The sequence below is a fragment of the Raphanus sativus genome, unplaced genomic scaffold, assembly GCF_000801105.2.
Source record: "Raphanus sativus cultivar WK10039 unplaced genomic scaffold, ASM80110v3 Scaffold0033, whole genome shotgun sequence".
NCBI classification, from domain to species: domain Eukaryota; kingdom Viridiplantae; phylum Streptophyta; class Magnoliopsida; order Brassicales; family Brassicaceae; genus Raphanus; species Raphanus sativus.
In genome coordinates, this window is record NW_026615357.1 from 1 (window position 1) to 19,352 (window position 19,352).

At 36.8% G+C, this 19,352-nt stretch overlaps 5 protein-coding genes and 1 long non-coding RNA gene across 6 annotated transcripts; 3 read left to right on the forward strand and 3 right to left on the reverse strand.

The window, feature by feature from the left end:
- The first annotated feature begins 6 nt into the window (after nt 1-6).
- Nucleotides 7-485, forward strand: LOC130500779 (uncharacterized). The gene has a single exon (XM_056995735.1). The coding sequence runs from the start codon at nt 59-61 to the stop codon at nt 386-388; it is 330 nt and encodes a 109-aa protein (XP_056851715.1). The 5' UTR covers nt 7-58; the 3' UTR covers nt 389-485.
- A 70-nt stretch (nt 486-555) lies between these two features.
- Nucleotides 556-2,086, reverse strand: LOC108854162 (uncharacterized). Its single transcript, XR_001949840.2, has 3 exons — nt 1,950-2,086; nt 1,655-1,781; nt 556-947 (listed from the first exon to the last, which is right to left on the reverse strand). It is a non-coding gene; the product is annotated as an uncharacterized LOC108854162 (long non-coding RNA).
- Nucleotides 1,780-4,665, forward strand: LOC108854161 (cation/H(+) antiporter 28). The gene is given in 4 exon segments (XM_056995736.1): nt 1,780-2,147; nt 2,149-3,162; nt 3,245-3,853; nt 3,945-4,665. Coding segments are annotated over 4 exon segments (2,490 nt in total). The 5' UTR covers nt 1,780-1,904; the 3' UTR covers nt 4,569-4,665.
- On the reverse strand, nt 4,619-5,943 carry LOC130500778 (DNA-directed RNA polymerases II, IV and V subunit 11). The gene is made up of 5 exons (XM_056995734.1): nt 5,786-5,943; nt 5,612-5,701; nt 5,448-5,526; nt 5,100-5,195; nt 4,619-4,913 (listed from the first exon to the last, which is right to left on the reverse strand). The coding sequence occupies exons 1-5, from the start codon at nt 5,836-5,838 to the stop codon at nt 4,881-4,883; spliced, it is 351 nt and encodes a 116-aa protein (XP_056851714.1). The 5' UTR covers nt 5,839-5,943; the 3' UTR covers nt 4,619-4,880.
- Nucleotides 5,944-7,324: 1,381 nt separating this feature from the next.
- Nucleotides 7,325-7,928, forward strand: LOC108853536 (uncharacterized). The gene has a single exon (XM_018626948.2). The coding sequence runs from the start codon at nt 7,532-7,534 to the stop codon at nt 7,745-7,747; it is 216 nt and encodes a 71-aa protein (XP_018482450.1). The 5' UTR covers nt 7,325-7,531; the 3' UTR covers nt 7,748-7,928.
- Nucleotides 7,929-8,016: 88 nt separating this feature from the next.
- On the reverse strand, nt 8,017-9,805 carry LOC108853535 (uncharacterized). Its single transcript, XM_018626947.2, has 7 exons — nt 9,451-9,805; nt 9,308-9,363; nt 9,199-9,230; nt 8,711-9,127; nt 8,548-8,640; nt 8,303-8,477; nt 8,017-8,208 (listed from the first exon to the last, which is right to left on the reverse strand). Exons 1-7 carry the CDS (start codon nt 9,611-9,613, stop codon nt 8,125-8,127), a joined length of 1,020 nt encoding a protein of 339 aa, XP_018482449.1. The 5' UTR covers nt 9,614-9,805; the 3' UTR covers nt 8,017-8,124.
- Between the last annotated feature and the right edge of the window lie 9,547 nt (nt 9,806-19,352).

Consider the following 19,352-nt stretch of genomic DNA (forward strand, 5'->3'; position numbering starts at 1 on the left):
TCACATTTTGATTCCCAAAACAAAAACTTTCTTCGATTGTTTATTCATAATCTTTCTCATGGCGGCTCTCTCCACCATCTACCACCCACTCTGTGCACACCACAATCACCGTACAACAAGATACAGCGTCAGATCTCTGACTGTGATGTCTTGTCGGAAGCAGAAATCACCGGAAGAGAGTGGAGGAGTGATCAAGAGAACAGTGGTAAGGATGATTTCAGAGGCTGAGAAGATTGGGAAGAATCTGAAGCCAGAGAAGAAAGGAGGAGACATGAAGGATCTGATGCTTATGAGTCTTTCTTTTGCAGTTTATGTCTATATATCTCAACTAATGGTATGTGCTTACTTCTCCTGGACCCATGTCGCTCTCCCCAATCCCTCATGGTAGTTTAGCTAAGATAGATCATTTCTTCTGCCCCTCAAGTCACAATTGTGTTATGTATATATTTTGCACATCATTTATAAGATTACCAAGCTCTCTCAAAGTGATTGCAAACATTGAAGGACTGAGAGTTGCCCTTTTAATTTGGTATCTTAATAGTTGAATTTGTTAAGGCTAGAAACACCGATGGCCAAACCGGGCCATTTCTTCTTCTTTTTTTCTCTGTCTCGCAGATAACATCTCACTCTTTAGTGCACAATCTCGTTTAAGAAACTGGATACTAAACATTATCATGGCTCTAAAGCAAAAATAAAGACAACACGATTTGTTTTCTCCCAAATATGCTTTGTATTAGGTTCCCAGGAAAGTCAAGCTGATTCAGCAATCTAACAATGATGATGTAGAACATAATGGAGGTTTCGAACTGTTACCTTCCTTTAAGATCTCCTTACTGACTTTCTCATCCACAACTTCTTTTCACTATCAGCTTTAGGGGCAACACTGCCGTCTTGAGAGGGCTCACGCGGAACGACGGCTGTGCTACCTTCGGTAGCTATTTCGTCCTCTGTATGAAGACAAATCATGAAGTAGGAACATAAAATAGTCATTATCAATACTTAAACAAAACAAAAGGAAGTTGTTTTCTACAGCAGATCACAGTATATGCAGTTTGAACTACACAAACATAAATATCATCCACCACTCTAACAAGGCATGGAGAAAGAGAAAAAAATCTAGAGTTTGAAGAAACAGAAAGATGAAGCTGCCCGCTGGACATATATTTCTAGCTAACAGATTCTGAAATCAAACAAAGTTATATGTGTATATATATATATATATAGAATGAATGAAAACCAGCAAAAAAAGGAGAGACAAATTATTTACCAAGACCTTTGATGCTCCAGAGATTCGTCCATTGTTTTCTAATCCAAGTTTCGATCCAGTAGTACCTGAATCAGAAGGGAGAAGTGCTAAAAGTACCTGAATCAGAAAGGGAGAAGTGCTAAAGTCAAAACAAACCTTCTAGAAAGAAACTTCTGAATTTGAGCTGTATTGTTTGTAATTAAACAAATATTTTCACATAATAAATTTTACTATATTTGGAATCTTAAATTGGGTGCGTGATAGGCCTGGAACAAATATTGATTTTCCCCAATCAAATATTATTTGATTAGTTACGTCACAACACATTTTCACGTGTGATTTTGTATAAATATTACTATATCGTTAGCATAATTTAACTAAATAACATAGTATATGTGTTTGACCGACCTTTGTTTCATGGACTAAGATGTTGACAATGATTAGTGGAAGAGAGAAGGAACGTGAAAGAAGGAATCCACAAGCGTCTCCGCCCATTTCTGAGTAAAAACAATCACTTCCTCCCATTATCAATGCCCTAAATCAAAAGACAAAAAAAAAGCAACAAATTGAAAGCTTTCTTCCTCCCCAAGAAACAATTAATCCAACAATACTATACGAACGACCAAGATAGCCATAGACAGATAGAGAGATATAGAGGATGAATACAACTACAACAAAAAATGTATGCGGGGACAAATGGTACCTTAACCTAGACAAGCCTGAAGAAGCGTTGAAGGTTCTTGGATTCATCGCTATATTCGTCATCCGAACTCTCCTCCATCATGCCATGAAGCCTTTAGGCCAACCTTACCTCACCACCGATTTTGCTGTATGTCTACCTCTTCTTCTCTCTTTCTTTCTTCTTCTGATGATTTCCAAAACTAATCCAACTTGTTGTGTGCTGGTACCAGATAGGGCTGATTCTAGGTAATCTTCCCAAGTTTCGAGAGGCATTCGCGGGGCCTTACTCGACTACTCTCAACAACATTATCGAGTTCGGAATGATCTGCCATATGTTCGTGATGGGTCTAGAGATGAATCCAAGCGTCCTTCTCAGACCACCAACAAAAGACGCATTCATAGCATACACAAGCATCCTCACAACCTTTGTCCTTGCCTTTTTCACAACACCTTTCCTCCATTACACCAAAACCGCTCCTTTCGTTTTCTCCCTCGCTCTTGCCCTCATGGCCTCAAGCACCGGCTCACCTATCCTCACCCGTGTCATCTCCAATCTCAAAATCAGAAAATCCGATCTCGGAAAGCTCGCATCAGCCGCTGGTGTCCACACCGATATGATCTCAACCTTGTTTTATTGCATCGGATTCATTTTCTTCCCTACAGAGAAACCTCTCCCTCGTCCTCTCCAAAGATTCTTCAGAGCCCTCCTCATGTTTTGCCTCTTCCTTGCTCAAGTCACGTTCACTTCCATTGTATCCCCCATCTTTCTTAACTGGGTCAACAATGAGAACCCTGAAGGCAAACCACTTAAAGGCTCTCACCTCGTTATGTCCCTAGCATTTGTAGTCTTCATCTGCAGTTTCCCAACTTGGCCACCTGAATCAATGTACAATCCAATCCTCAGCGCCTTCACGGCTGGTCTCTTCCTTCCAAACCAAGGAAGAATGTCGAGATGGATCATTAACAAAATCAACTACTTGCTCAGCACGGTCTTCTACCCTATCTTTTTCTTCTGGGTCGGATTCATTATCCACATGAGAAACTTTGACATAGGAGATAAAATGGCGTATGCAAGATTCTTTGCCCTTCTTGCCACTGTCATAATCGGTAAAGTCATTGGGACAGTCTTGTGTGGTCTAATACTCGGATATCATGTCCCGGAGACCGCATCTCTTGGACTGCTTTTAACCACTAAAGGCCATTTTCATGTCTACTTGGCCGCCTTAGCCATTCGGGTACCAAGAACCTTTTTTGTTCATTTTCAAATTTTCTTTGAAGACAAGATCTTTTACCTTTTTGGATTCCATGAAAATGCAGACAAACAGAGTGAAAAATACGACCGGTGCAATGATGATCTTCGTCATAGTCCTCACAGTGGTCTACTCTCCATTCGTGGTCATGGACATTATTAAACGCGCTAGAAAGCGAGTGCCTGTGCACATCATGGCGCTTCAGTGGCTAGATCCAACAACTGAACTTCGAGTTTTGATCGGTCTTCATGGTCCTCACAACATTGGTTCCAGTCTCAACCTCATGGAGATCTGCCATGGAGGACGTGAGCCAGGGTCCGTATTCTACGCAACTGACATGGTGGAGCTGACTGATGAGATTGCCGCCACACTGAAAAAGGGCGGAGGAGGGGGTCAGAGTAATGAGTCAGTGACGATAACAGACAGGTCGGTGACAGAGATGCGGGAGAGTATAACCGCGGCTGTGAATGGGTATGGGGAGCTCCGCAGTGGGCAAGGTGTGACAGTGCGGCGGATGCTAGCGTTGTCAACGTTTATGACCATGGCACATGACATCTGCGGTTTGGCTGATGAACTTATGGTTTCCATTATTATTCTACCATTCCATAAAAGAAGAAATCCTGATGGCAGCACTCTTGACTCTGGCCATGCCGGGTTCCGTCATGTGAACCGAAAGGTAAAAACATATTCGTCCAAGTACTGTTCCGTTGCTTTCCTTTCTAGTAACTGAAGAGTAAAGAGATGTGATTCCAATCTTGTGAGTGCAGATTCTGAAGAACGCACCGTGTTCAATAGGAATTCTCGTGGATAGGTCGTTCGGGCAAACAGAAGAGGCATGGCGACCAGGAGCATCCATGGACATTGCTATTATATTCATAGGTGGCGGAGACGACCGAGAGGCACTAGCCTTTGCTGCACAAGTGGCTCGACACCCTGCTGTGAAGCTAAGCGTGATACGTTTCTTGGAAGACAAGAGCTCTCAGAACGCACAAAAACGCAGCAGCATCTTGAACAGAGCGAGTGTGGTAGAGCAAGAGGAGGAAATGAAGCTTGATGACGAGTGTTTTGCCGAGTTCTACGAAAGGTATATAGCTGGTGGAGGAGGAGTGTCTTACATGGAGAAGCATCTCACAAACTCTTCAGAGACTTTCACGGCACTTAAATCACTGGATGGGGAGTATGGGCTGGTGATTGTTGGAAGGGGAGGAGGAAGGGCTAGTAGCGCATTAACCACTGGTCTCAACGACTGGCAGCAATGTCCAGAGCTTGGTCCCATAGGTGATGTTCTTTCAGGCTCAGATTTCTCCCACAACACATCGATGTTGATTATCCAGCAGCAGCGTACAAGAGGTCAGCTAGAAGGGCTTCATGATGATTTCACCATCCTGTGAATATATCTGTTCAAATGCAGAGCAGGCCATAGATATTAAAAAATACTCTGTACAATAAAACGTTTTCGTAGATAAGATGGATATAAGACAAGGTATTCCAGGTGTTCAAAAAAAAAAAAAAGACAAGGTATTCCAAAAAGTACTTCTTAGCAGCCGGAATGGTGTACAAAACATAGAGTTAAAATAAATAACATGAAAATTTGTTTCTAATTTAGAAAAGCAAGTAGCAACAAGCTCATTATAAGTCTTCTGGTTGGTGCCGAGAGTAAGGAAAATGTGATTCCAAAGTGCCGATGGAGAACTCTGAGCTCCTTAGTAGGGACTCGAAAACCTCGCCACCTCTGCCTGATATAACACAGAAGTACAGAGGTGTAAGGCCAAGTGTGTAAATTGGAATTCAAGAGCATTTGATATTCCGCTAGCAAACTAAAACCTCGATAATATACAGATAATCCCTAAGGAAAGAGACTTCAAGTGGGTTTCACACAGTGAAATCCAAGCAGAAGAGTGGAGAGACAGAGTAATTGGTACCTCAAATTGGCTCTTGAGAAAGTCAAGCTCCTTGTCAAGGTCATTGATAGCCTGATTGTACGCTTGCATCGGGGATGACTGGCTTGTGGTGTGAATCTGCATAAAAAAAAAAAGAAGCCAATTCCACACTTAAAACAACAGATTCAAAGAAATATATTTATGTATTTCTCAATCAACCATTAATCTGAATCCTAACAAAACTCCAAATCAAATTGTAGAAATGAAGAGCCTAAACCAACTAATCTTTACATTTTCCATTAAAAAAATTGACACTAAATCGATAATTAGATCCTAAGGGCAGTCAATGAAGTGAGAGTAGGCATCCAGAGGCATGTGTAGAGAGCTTACCCTGACTATGATTTTGTACTTGAGAGGATGAGGAAGTTGGTACCCAGCAAACAAAACATTCTCGTCGCTGTGAAGTTGCCTATTCGGAAGAATATATATAGCTGCAAAAATTAGGGTTTTTTCTTCTGAAAAAAAAACAACAAAAGAATTGTAAAAGAGAGTACATGCGGACGATGTTTCCAATGGTATGATCTTCTCTCTCAATCGTGAAGGAAGCAGCGTTGATGATCTTCGTGTCCCTCTCATAAGAAACCCTACCAAAATCGAACAGGGTTTTATAGCACATTTAAATTACAACAAAAGGATGAAGATTAAGAGCAAGCTTTCGAGTGCAAGACTTTTTGGTGCCTTCAGGAACAACGAATCGCTCGTATCGGTCCGGTGCATTCATGGCTGATCGGAGGTTTTTGCTTCGGTCTCTTTCGCCGTCGCAGGAGGTTCTTCAGCTTCTGACGAACTACGAATTAAGCAAAGAAGAAGGCCACGGCGTCGTTTTGTCTTAGAATTCCACGTGTTGAAAAGTAACAATTTTATTGGTTCGTAAGCTTTTGGCTCGGATATTTCGTTTTAGGTCCTTAGGGTTTATGCTATTTACAAAAAAAATAAAATCTTGTGTGAGACAAAAAGAACCATTTGATCAGATCCCTTAAAATTGAACCTGACTATGGTCCTGAGGGTTTTATACTATTTACATATATAATCCAGTGAAAAGGTATATGTTTTTAGAAGACGCCGTGTATATTGAGTAATGTTGATAATCTGTTTCTTGTGTGTGTGTACTGGTGGTTCTGCAAGCCATTATACCATATCATGGTTCATGTGACTTTATTGGTAACTTAAGAAAATGTTTAAGTTCATAGGCTAGACTTGATAGTTGCCTTGGTTTTATGGTGGATCTCTATCTTTGTGAGATACCGTGTATTGAGTAGTGTTGATGCTCTGTTTCTTGTGTGAGATACCAGGATTTATTTGAAATCGTTATGATATTTTGGAAGATAAGAATGTTTGTTGTCTTCAAAAAACTAACTCAAAATAGCAATTTAACACACAAATTGACCAACTTGTTCTGCTTTCTTCACGCAGGTTTACAGGGACTCGGAAGCAACACTAATAGTGTGTTGTGACTTTTGCTAGCGCTGAGTTCATTGCATTGCATGTGTGATGGAATCAGGTCCATATTGTAAATCTATTTTATTTAACCAATTGTATTTCTAATGTCTCCAACTAACACTAACTTTGAACACAAATGTTGAGGCGATGAAAAATATCTGCAATTTCAACTGGATGGGAATCTTCAATACAAATGTACTACTTGCCGCGGAGAAAGCTACCATGTGTGTTGCATGTGTCGTTAACTCTTTTATATTTGTGGATTGCTGTGAATGACAATTCAGTGATCCCATTTTGTATCTGTTATGATGCTAGGCCAAGGGTCTAGAGGATGCTGTACAGGAAATTTGGAAGCGAAAAGATGTTGACGAGAAAGAGCTAATTGCTAGCCTGAGAGCTAGTGCACGAGTCGTTGGGAAAACTGGTGGTGCTCCTCCTTTCAATCAGCTTCTTTCTCTTTTTTTTTTCTATTAATTGCGGTAACGTGGTTAGATTCTCATTTGCTAGTAACACGAACACCAAATAAAAAGATACGAATGTTTATGATGATTCTTTCAGTTTCAGACCAAAGACAAAGATGTGTGTTTTGGTGTTTGACACGCGTAAGAGTATCATACAGACATGCTGTCCGAGTACTAGAGGACCCTGGCTGTGGATAAGAAGAGACACAACTTTACAATAGTAATAAACTCAAATTTTAAATTGTCGGTCCGACATGACTGCAGTATAAAGGGGGTAGCTGCTAGAAGTGGCAGGAATCATATGGATGATGGATACAAAGTTAAAATTAAAGAGAGAGCTGTAAAAAGTGGGTAAACACGTGATGATGAAAGCAACCTTCTTATCATCTTACGTTATTTGTTAGGTAAAATACAAACTACTAGTCGTCGTTACCTAGAAAACAAAATAAAAAAACAGCGATCTGCGTTTTCTTGAATCAGAATCAAGCCAACAAAAAAAAAGAAGAAGAGAAAATGTTACAGCTGTTTTTCACGATAGCATTTTCGGCGGCGCCGTTAACGCTGTACATACCGCCGATAAGATGTTTGACGGTGTTCGTTGAGACGATGGAGGAGATGGGAATGGAAGGTAGGGTTTATAGCCGGAGAGTCTTTCCTCGTGCAAGAATTGCTTGGTCTAGGCTTCTTGATTGCTTCTTCTCCTCTTCTCCTCCTCCTCGCCGTCCTTGATTTTAATTGTTCCTTCTTCTCTTCTTTGTAGATATATCTATATCCCCTCTCAGTTTCCTTGTGTTATGACTTATAATCACGTATATGTTTTCGATTTGAGATTATTCAAGATGAGGTTTAGGTTTCGTTGTTCTTGATATATCTTAATAAATTAGAGATGATTATCAATCCTCTTTTATTGTTCTCTCTATCAATTAAATCTCTTTGTTTTAAACAAGTTTTATTTATTGTATGTAAAGTGAGATTTATTTTCTCAGAGTTATTACATGTTGAATCTGAGAAAGATCATCATCATCATCTCGTTATAGTTACAGTTGAATATATAATGAAAAATTAAACAAAAGAATGAACCAAATCTTTATAGAAATTATTATTTTCTAGTTGGCCATGGAGCAAGGCTTTAAGAACCAGAGAACTTCCAAGACCCTCTTCTCTTCTTTTGCTGTTTCTTTCTCATTTTCCTGTGTAACCCAACAAACAAACGAAAACATCCTTCACTGCTCATGTCTGTGTTTCTCTAGTTTTCTAGCAGGAAAAGGGCAGAAGATTACATACCGTAGGTTTGGTGGTCATCAAGGCCTTCAAAGAAGTTGTCCGGTTGTCTGAGAAGCATTGAGGAGATGGTGGGTTTGTTCTGATCTGCTGCAGTAACCGCTCGTGTCCTTTGTTCTTTAAATTCCCCAGTTTTAGAGGTGTAGGTGGAGGGATGTTCTCTGCATCCACCACTTGCCTGAAACAGATTCAATCCCTAGTTTAGTACTAAACTCATCAAAGCATAAAGCTTAATAAAGAAAACTTACTTCTTTCTTCTACATTCCTCTCCTTTGATCTTTGGAGTCTCCAGACTCTCCACATTAATAGAGACGGGAATATTCTCTGCATCATCCACTCTCCTGCAAGTCCAAAGTTAGTAACTTTACATTAAAACAAACAAAATTCACAAAGAAGCAAAAAAAAACTTACTTCTTTCTTCTACGGATCTCTTTATTAAAGGTGATTCCTTTAGCATCGGTCGATTCAAGGACCTTATCTTTGTCTTTGCTTACTTCCAGCAATGGCTTTCTTTCCTTTTTCAAATCCAAGTCATGAACTTGATGATGAGTCTCCTTCACAGTAGTAGTATCTTCTCTCTCAGTAACCCCCCTTGTGGCCAGTCTCTTCAACTCATAGCAGAACTCTGAGATATGTCCTAGTATGTCCCTCCCTGAAAACAGATTCCTAGCTGATTGTGTGCTCTTTAGCTTCGGTGTCTCTTTATTCATCTTCTTGACTGAAGTTGATTTAAGTGATTTATTTCCTTGTTGGCTTGGAGGAGGAGGAGGCGTGGCTAAGTTTGGATTATGATTCTCACTGTCTTCTGATAAAGCATCTCCTCTTATCCTACAAGACAACAAGAGAGTATGAACAAAAAAGGCAACATCACAATATTTTCAAGAAAGACTTCAAGATACCTCTGATTCTGCTCTGTTACTACTCCTGGAGTCTGTTTCAAGAACAGAAGTTCAGTTGTGGTTGGAATCATTGTAAGGAAACAAGAAGGAAGAAGAAGAAGAAGCAAACCTTGGAGGAGTTAGGGGTTAGGAGGAAGTCCTCAGGTCTCTTGGGATGATTACAGTCTTCGAGTCCAAGAAAGCAGAAGACAGGATCAGTGAAGAACATCAAAGAGATGAAGAGAGGAGATAAAAAGATGTATGTTATGTTACCAGGTTTGCAGAACCAAGCGTCGTCGTCTTCGATGGAGGAGTCTTGTAAAAGGTTGTTAGGGGACAAGAAGTCGAACCATTTGGGAGCTCGGAGGTGTTCGTAGAAGACGTCTTCCACAAAACGTGAATCGATTCGCTTCCAGTCGATCTGAGCAGGCTCCATTAGAGATAGAGATAGAGAGAGAGAGAGAGGGAGTACACGAGTCTGTGTTGTGTTTGTTGGTTGGAGAGAAAAAGGGAAAGGAGAAGAAAGAATGTAACCGTTGGATTGAACGTTACATCGCCAGATAAGCGGCTCCTCTGCACGTGGCTTTCTCTTGTTACCGTTGCAGCTTTATTTATTTTACATCTCTCTCTCTCTCTCTCTCTCTCTCTCTCTCAACTCTCCTCGTTTTTATTTCTCTCTTCTAAAAGAAAATAAAACATGAAAAAACTAGAAAAATACACATTTTTTTTACACGCACACACACTTTCATTAATCATTAATAACAAAGAGAGATACAATTTCGATACAGACCGACAGCACAAAGAGATGGCTCCGGTAACATTGCCGGCGAAACTAAGCTTCCCGGAGTCCAGTAGCCCAAACAAGGGAGAAAATAAACTAAACAACTGAAAAACTAAAATAACGGGAGATAAAACCAACGACAACAAATCAAATGGCCTTAAAACAACAAAGGTTTTAAACAAATTATCATCACAGCCCAAACTCTTTGAGATCAATTGATAGAGTTATCAAAACCAAGTTGATAACAGTTTCCTCCTATAGTGAAATAGCACAAACAATAGAGCACCGGTTTCAAGATCTAGTATTTAGCCAGAGGCGAAAGTCGACATGATAACGACAAGGATACGTCAAGAGAGAAACACCACCAAGGACGAGATTCCGATCAATCTCTGAGTAGTAGACAAAAAGCGAAGCGATTCAAATCCAGACAAAGCTAACCTCGAGCCGAGACTAGAAATTAACAGAACGGAACCAGACTTAATCCATAGATCAATCAAGGGAGAGTGGGAGCATGGATCCAAAAAGATCCACTAACCAAAGGCCAGGAGAAGAGCTAGAAATTGGATTAATCTCACCGAATATTTACATGCATGAGAGAGAACAAAACAAGAAAAGCCAAAGGTGAGCCATCCCTTGGACCTAAAAGATCAGGAACCGACAAATACAGATCGGAGAAATCCCGATCAGATCAATCGTTTAGCATCAACCATTTAGCATCTCCGTCAATGAAAACAAACATGCATGACCGATTACACTTCTTTTTTTTTTGTCGCTGAATTGTATTATTAAGCCTTCAAGGCAAAGATTTCTAAACAATGAGAACCATCAAAACAACATAGAAAAAGGATACATCAGTAGAGATCCAAAATAAACTAACACATCTATTTTGCATATGGTATGGATGACTAAAGATTTTTCATATAAAAGCTTCATATTAGCTTCTGGAATAGATGAAGCTCAAAGGAGATAACCTTCATATTAATCCAAAAGAACCACGCTTCAGACTGAGTTGAAAACGATTGTCACTCTCGTTTTATTACTCCAGTAGGAGCCACCAAGATAAGACAACTCTCTGTTTTACTCTATTATTAAAGTCAAAGAGATTACCGTTCCATAGAACTTCATGCTGTCTTTCGAAGTAACCATAGTTTGCAGCAAGAACTCCATCACCATCGAATGAAGAACCATCAACGATTGAAGCCGGTAAGACCCATCGCCACCATCCGCAGTAGATCTGTCAATTAACTTTTCTAAACAGTTCAACTGAACCGAAAGTTTTATCTTTCCAAACCAATTGGAAGAAACATACAAAAGAACAATAAAAACTTTGCCAGATTCAAAATAAATTGACAATAAAACAGCGACTGGAAACAAAACAGATCCAAGAAAGAGATGCAAAACGAATTAAACAAGCCGATGTTGGAGCTGGAGAAGCCTCCGATCATCGGCTTGAAACTATGAAAAATCTCTCTTTTCTCTCTTGACGGCTAGGGTTTTCAAAAAAAAACCCGACCGATTACACTTCCAGACAACAACTAACAGAAGAGAAAGGACGGCTCCGTTGCTCAGGAAGCCACCGGAGCCGAGAGACTTAAACCAGAAGAAGAACTTTCAGGAGGTAGAGAGAAGACAGAGGAGATGAGAGAGATTTCTACTCGTGAGTTTGATTACTAGAAAAATACACTTATATATGAGATTTTAATTTTAAAACTATGTTACTACGGTATTTATTTATTTGAAAAGAACAACTTTTGTATACAGTAAAAATTCTATAATTAATATTAATAAATTAATAGATTTCGTCGTTTACAACTTTGATCGGTTCAAAATTTGACACAAATCGATAAAATAATTAAAATAATAAATTTTAAATAAAATTTTATGTAAATATATGGCCCCATTAGAATTATACATTAATAATTTATATGTATACATATTTTATATAAGTAAACAACCTATTATTATATTGTTTTTAATTCAAAATGAAATTATCTTTATATTTTCTTAACAGTTAACATATTTTTAATGAAATTTAGTAATATTATATCTAAAACCACATTTAATTGTATACGATATATATTATATACATGATATACCATGGATTTTACCCATTTTTACCCATGGTATATAAGTGTTTTATATACTATTTATTATGTATTGGCGTCTATTTAGAGTATTTACAGGTTCATGGACGTTTTAGAGGAAAGTGGTGATTTTGGTGTCTTTTGGAGTTTTTCGAAGTGCAGAACTGCACATACGCTTCAGATGTTTAGTTCTCGATGGAGACCTTACCACCATTGGATTTAGCCCATAGTTGGACACAAGATAGAGCTTTAAGTTAGCTTTCCAATGCCACCGGTTTGAGGTCAATCAAACGGTTAGATCGGAAGTTATGCCCATTTTACTGAAGAGTGGTCAGTCTGCCTCGCGAGAGAAGGCTGTCGAGAAGAGGATTGTATGACGATCGACACAGCACACTGCATGTCGATCGACAGGGACATCAGAATGTGGGCTGAGTATATTTCATGACCGACTGAAGTCCAGGAGTCACCACAAAGTTACCAAAATACCCTTGACGACCAGAAACCCTATTTATGTTATTTCTAAGCCATTGTTGACGGCTACGCTTTAGACGCTCTTTTACGCTTTCATTGTTTCTCTTAGGAGAGAAAGGAGGAACTCCTTGAGAGTCCTCCTGGAACTCCTTTGCTTTTGGTTTATTTATCTATTACTTTTCATCTATTCATCTATGATTTCTGTGACAAACTTCATGTCTGAATAGATCCACCTGTTAGATCTATGGTTCAGATAAGTTTGTGGGATTAGCCCCAAACTATACTTGCTAAGTTGTGATATTCATCAAATGGATTGAACTCAATGCTTGTTCTAGATTAGCTAACTAGAACATAGATCACTAGGATCTTTGATATCTTGAATTATCTATTTGAACTAGCTTGTCTCCCGTTGAGAAGAGTGACAGCTCCTCCTTGAGACCTAGTGTTCATTATCGGCTCGCGCTTAGGCATATCTAGAAGCCGTCGATCGATATCCCGACAGGTGAATCGATCGGTGCTGCGAAAGGTGTATCGATCGATATCTCAAAAGGATATCGATCGACTCTTTTTCTGTGCCAACATTACGACAGTTGAGGCCAGAGATCTAGATTATTTAACCAGTGATACTTCACTTGAGTTAAACGGCTGAGTTCTATAGTATCATGCAAACAACTTGTTAAGCATTTATAGACATTATAATCTCCAGATCTAGCAACCATCCTTCCATCAACTACCTTGGTTTCATAAGAACAACTACCTTGTTCGCCCTTGCTATTTAATATATTTACTATTTTATTTACTATTTTATAATCTATTTACTGTTAGCCTAGCTTAATCATAACTATTAGATCTAGTGTGTGCCTTATCTCCTTGTGGATTCGATCCCTAAGTACTATAACTTGACCTCTTTTGATGAGAGTAAAAATCACTCCTTAGGGTAATTTGAGTGATATCAATACACAAAATAATATAATAAATTAATATAAATGTTAAATTTCAGAAAATAACAATTAATGTCTATATACTAAAATCAAACATTTTTAGAATAAATTTATCTTAAAATAAGAAATTTAAATAAGGAAACTTTTGTAAGTTAATACCTCTATAGACTATAAACAGTGTTTTGAAAACCGGACCGGACCGGCCGTGACTCGCTGAAGAAGCCGAGTCCGGTTTGGTTTAAAACCAGGATTTGTAAAAAACCGGTAAAACCGGTAAAACCGGTGACCCGGGTCAATTTTAAAACCCGGTTCATAAAAATTAACATATAATTAAGTGTTTTCAACTATTACTAGTTAAAATTTAATATTTTATAATTAGTATTCAACTATCATTGATCTTTTATTTTCTTAAGAAACAATGTAAAAAATATATTTTTGACTTTCATATACTATCTTTATTTTATCATATTCATAAAATTTGAGATTTAGTTATAAAAGATAAATAAATATGATAATTTTTATTGTAAATCAGAGTATGATTTTATCAATTTTAGTTTACATAGTATTCACTATTCAGTTTTATTTTACTATATATACAGTTAGATTTATGTTTATTGTTTATATTTAGTTAATTATAGAAAAGAATAGAGAATGTATTATATGTAGAAGTAAAGTTCATATAATATAAATATATAATTATATATAAGTTTCATAGATAGAAAACCCGGTTCGACCGGTTGAACCGGTCCAACCAGTCAATCAGTTGCTACACCGAGTTTGTATCCGGTCCGGTTTTCAAAACATTGTCTATAAATTAATAAAATTTCAAAGTCCCAACATTATTAATTTATAGAGATTCTGCTTTTAAAACTATGTTATTACTGTATTTATTTATTTGAAAACTACAACTTTTGTATACGGTAGAACCTCTATAAATTAATACTAATAAATTTATAATCGAATTTTCAAACCATTTTGCACAATGAAGTTAAATATGTGAACTGAACATCTGAGAGGAAAAATGTAAGACCCGATCGATTGGGTGCGTGACAGGAAAAATCAACTTCAGACAAGATAAGAGTATGGTAGGTCATATTGGATGACCACAAGTAAGACATTAAGCTCACTCTTCCATGAAAGACTAGCCAATTCCCTCTTCAATCATTCTTTCTCGTTTTCGTAAAACCATTAGACATCTGCTTTTATGTGTTCTGGAAAATGAACTTGACATCAACTTCTAGTACTTCTAAGTGTCATTCACTTTTTTTACTCTTCATAAGAGTATGGTAGGTCATATTGGGTTATTGTCTTAACTACCAGTTGGTTAAACACAACATGATCATACTTGCGAGAGTGAATTTGGCCAACACTGAGATTCATTTTTCAGATATTCATTGGATACTAAGAGCATCTATTACAATGTCTTCTCAAACCGGTTGTTCCATGCGCGTGTGAGTTCCATGCATACTCATTCTTGCAATGATTGCATTTAGTTCTCTCCTCATCGTTTAGGTTTTGAACCAAAACAAAATTGCCCAACACATCCGACCGTTGCTTAGTGATCTCCTTCTGATTCCAGGTTCGTCCTCATCAGTCATTTTCAAGTTCACTCTGCTCCTCTTGAATTCTTTTTGGCTAGCTTAACTAGGCCTGTTACACATTCTTACCCTTCTGTTGAGTTAACCATGTTTTTCTCCTTGTCTGTGTTATAACCTTAATAGGTTGCATTTTCTTCTTACTCGCTTGTGAAGATGATCCAAGCTCACCATTATAGTAGACTGGAACACTGTTTTTTTTTTTTAAGTTTGGGCTCTCCATGTTCCTAAACTGACTGGTCTGGGAGTCAACCTTCTTAATCATCTTCATCATAATCATCTTCATCATCAACATCAGTCAACCTTCTTTTGCTTCTTTTCATCAGAACCTCCATTCTGAGGTTCGACAACTGCGTTAAGAGCTTCGATGAGTCGTTGAGTTTCATAGTTAACTGTATCCAAAGGTTTGAAATTTGGATATCTATACTATTAAAGCAGAAGGCAGTTTATGAACATGCCCCTAACTTTTCTAAATAATTACAAAACATCCCATTTCATTTTTTTATAAATCAAATCCTCTAATTAAAAACCCAACAAAATCTTCATATAAATTGACAGCCCAATTTTTTGTTATCTCTATCAATAAAACGAAATGGGCTTTAAATTTTTGAATCAATGAAATGAGCTTTAATATTTTGAATCAATGGTCTTCAATATTCAATAACCAAAATCCTTTAATTTTTAAATACGCATGAACCAAAAAATATCAATAACCAAAATCATTTTTCAACTCATATATTATCGGGATATTTACTCAAAACAGATCACTGAATATTCTCTGTAATTGGATATTCTCTCTAATTGTTACCAACATAATATAGAAACAGAAATAAGATCTCCCGGGTTTCCTAAATATTTGCACCATATCTTTCCAAAAAATCTTTTACATTATTAATTATTTGAAAATATTTATTAAATGAAACCTCAAAAAAAAATTGAAATAACAAATGATTAAATCAACAAAATCTTAATACATGTCAAAATTATCTCACCTCTTTAAAAAACAGTTCCATTTAAAATAAAAACTAAATCACAAAAACTGAATTTAATAAAATTATAGAATTTTTTGAAATGCACAAATGAATTTTTTGATACAGAGAATGTTGAAGATATAAAATATTTTATTTAAATTAGAAAAAAAATCAGTGTAAAATAAGTTTAGCTTTGAATTAAATGAATAAAATCATATTACAGGTTAGAATTATTTATAGTCTTAAAAAATTTAATCATATTTAAAATAAAAAATAAGTCATATAAGTAAATTTAAGATAAAGTTCATAAAAAGTTAAAATATATAATATATCAAAAATCATAATTTTATTACGTAAATAAAATTTCCAACAAAAAATATACCCTCCATTTTTAAGCGCAGGTCAAAATCTAGATTTGCAGAAGTTCTCACAATGGATATTAGACATTTTAAATATATTATATTTTAGAGTGTCCATTTAAAAAACTGATTATGAATATAGTGGATCATATCAATAGCCATTATTAATCTAAATAATATTACAATTCATTTAGACCTTTGTATAATTTTACAAGTAAATATACAAATTAATTTTACTGAAAATAATTTTAAGTTTAATTTCTTAATGCAGTTCCAATAAAAAAATATTATTTCACAATACTAACATTTTGTATAGATGAAAACGAACATAAACCTAAAATCAACTCCTAAATAAAATCATTAAGACACTTGATATACATTTTATGTTGAAACACATTTGTTACAAAAATAAATTTGTCAAATGAAACATACCCGCCCTTTAAAAGGGCGGGTCAAGATCTAGACCATTCAGAAAAGAATCCAAAATATTCAAACCAAAAAAATTGAATTTCTACGCATAAACCAAAGTAATCAAGATCAAATATCGTTCAAAACAGATACCAAAATTTCGGGATATTTATGAGTAACAGATCACATAATATTCTCTGCAATTGAATATTCTCTTTAATTGTTACCAACAATAAATTATGAAAATAACATAATATAGAAATAGAAATAAGATCTGCCGGTTTAATTGCATTGATTGAAAACTAAATAAATAGAAACAGAAATCCACATATTTTAAGAATCCTACTACCAATAATAATAGAATCTTAAAATTCTTCAAATCATTATAAATCAATCTCCCACTAACCCCCCCCCCTTACTTCATCATCACCGACACCATATTATCCATGGTAACAACTTAATTATGCTTTCCACATACTAATCCTAAAATATATTCCATAGACAAGATAATATCCCCCAACGTTCTCCCAAGTTTCTCCTATAACCTAACCACGCAACTTAAATCTGCTCTATATTATAAATAACTAGCACCCTATTCCTATTCAACTCACACATTCAAACAAATCAAAAATCTAAAAAGATGGCTGCTAAAATGCAAATCCAAGCGTCGACAGGTTCAAATGATAAAGTGGCCGTCTTCGATGACTTGAAACCATGGAAAAACACCTGGTTTGTTCATGTCAAGGTTCTGCACGCTTGGAAACAAATCATTCAATCCGTTGAGACCATGAAATTTGTCTTGGCTGATGAGACGGTAATCGTTCCTTACACTATTTGTTACTTATCCTTAGTTAACCGTCTATTTATAACTAGATACTGATGTTAAATTTTTATCTGTAACACTTTTAAGGGACAAAAAAATCCATGCAAGAGAACTTACATTGAGAGCAAAGGGAGCCTTCTTATGGTTGGTTGTTGGCGCTACATCCGGAATTTCCGGATTACTCCTGCTGGTGGAGCTTATCGAACCACAAATCATGCCTGGAAGTTTTCAATCAGAATACGGCCATTACGCGATCTAATCACTTTAATGAAGAGTTGTATCTAGAGTTGGTTGACTTTGAAACAGTTTTGTCTGGAACACTTGATGACAATCTGTTAATTGGTAAGACACTATGTTATAGGCAATTTTTAAAATTCTATAATGTCTCTTATATTGATTAAAAACTAACGCCAATAGTTTCTTTTTAATCTGACTGCTAGATGTTCTGGGTCTGGATTGTGGTGATGTTGAACCATCCAGTGTACCAGAGAAAAGCAACGCAAAAAGCTAGATTTAACTCTAAGCGACATCAAGTAAGTTACCAGTGATTTTTTAAATATTCTATGTTCTTCTCCGACTAAAGTTTACAAGACTCAGGCCGAATCTGATTAGACATGCAAACATGAATGAAATGAGAAGTGAGAGATCATTAGCGGTTTAATGGTGGATCTTACAACCGGTACAGAAGATTACCTGGTATAAATCGGAGAAGATAACTGGTTTGAAGGTGGAACTAGAACTCGAATTCGTCATGCAGTTTCAAAGGAGAAGAAGATCTATAACTTTGAATGCCGATTTACAACTCTAATGGTGAAGTCACGAAAGCGGAGAAGATAAGCGGCGCTGTGATGGCGGATCTACATCTTAGAGACTCGACTCTGGCAGTAGTTGACGACCTTTGATTCTCACCATCGGAAACGTTTTGTCTTCATATCGCCTTTCGTTGGTGAATAGAATGTTCAAGATCTGTCTTTTTGTTTTTAATTTTCTTTTCTTTCTTTTATGTTCTTTTTTCTCAACACATAAACGGTCTCTAAGACCAAGTAATCGACCTTGGTGGGCCAAAGGCTTAGAAAACATGAGTTAATATTTGAGCCCAGTTCGGTTCAAGTAGGGCTGGGAATTTTAATCATAACCTGCGGGTCCTGCCCCATTTGACCCGCTGCGGGGCGGGTGCGGGTCGAGCGATTTCAAAATTTTGATGTGCGGGTGCGGGTCGTGATTAATTTAAGCGGGGCGGGTGCGGGTCAGCCGAATATGAGTCGCGGGTACCCGCCAACCCGCAAATTTAAAAAAATGATTTTTTTTATTTAAAAAAAACCCATTTTTGTAAAATATATAAAATATTTATATAATTTTAATTAGAAACACCTTATTTTAATATTATTTTTTTTTAAATAAATAATATATAATTAAATAATTATTTTTAATATAATTATTATTACTCGCAGGTCGGGCGGTTTACCCGCGGGTTTTAGCGGGGTGGTGCGGGTATGAGATTATTGGTTTGCGGGTCATGCGGGTTGGAATTTTTGAGTCGAAAAATGACTCGAACCGCGGGTCGGTGCGGGTTGACCCGCGAACCCAGCTCTAGGTTCAAGTGTTTGTTGTCATAGTTTTGGGCTTTAACTCAGATTTACTTTTTTTTCTTTTTTTATGTTTACTTCTGTCCTTTAATTTTTTTTATGACAACAAAAATTTTAAATAACTATGTATTATTAAATACCATAGTGTAATGTATT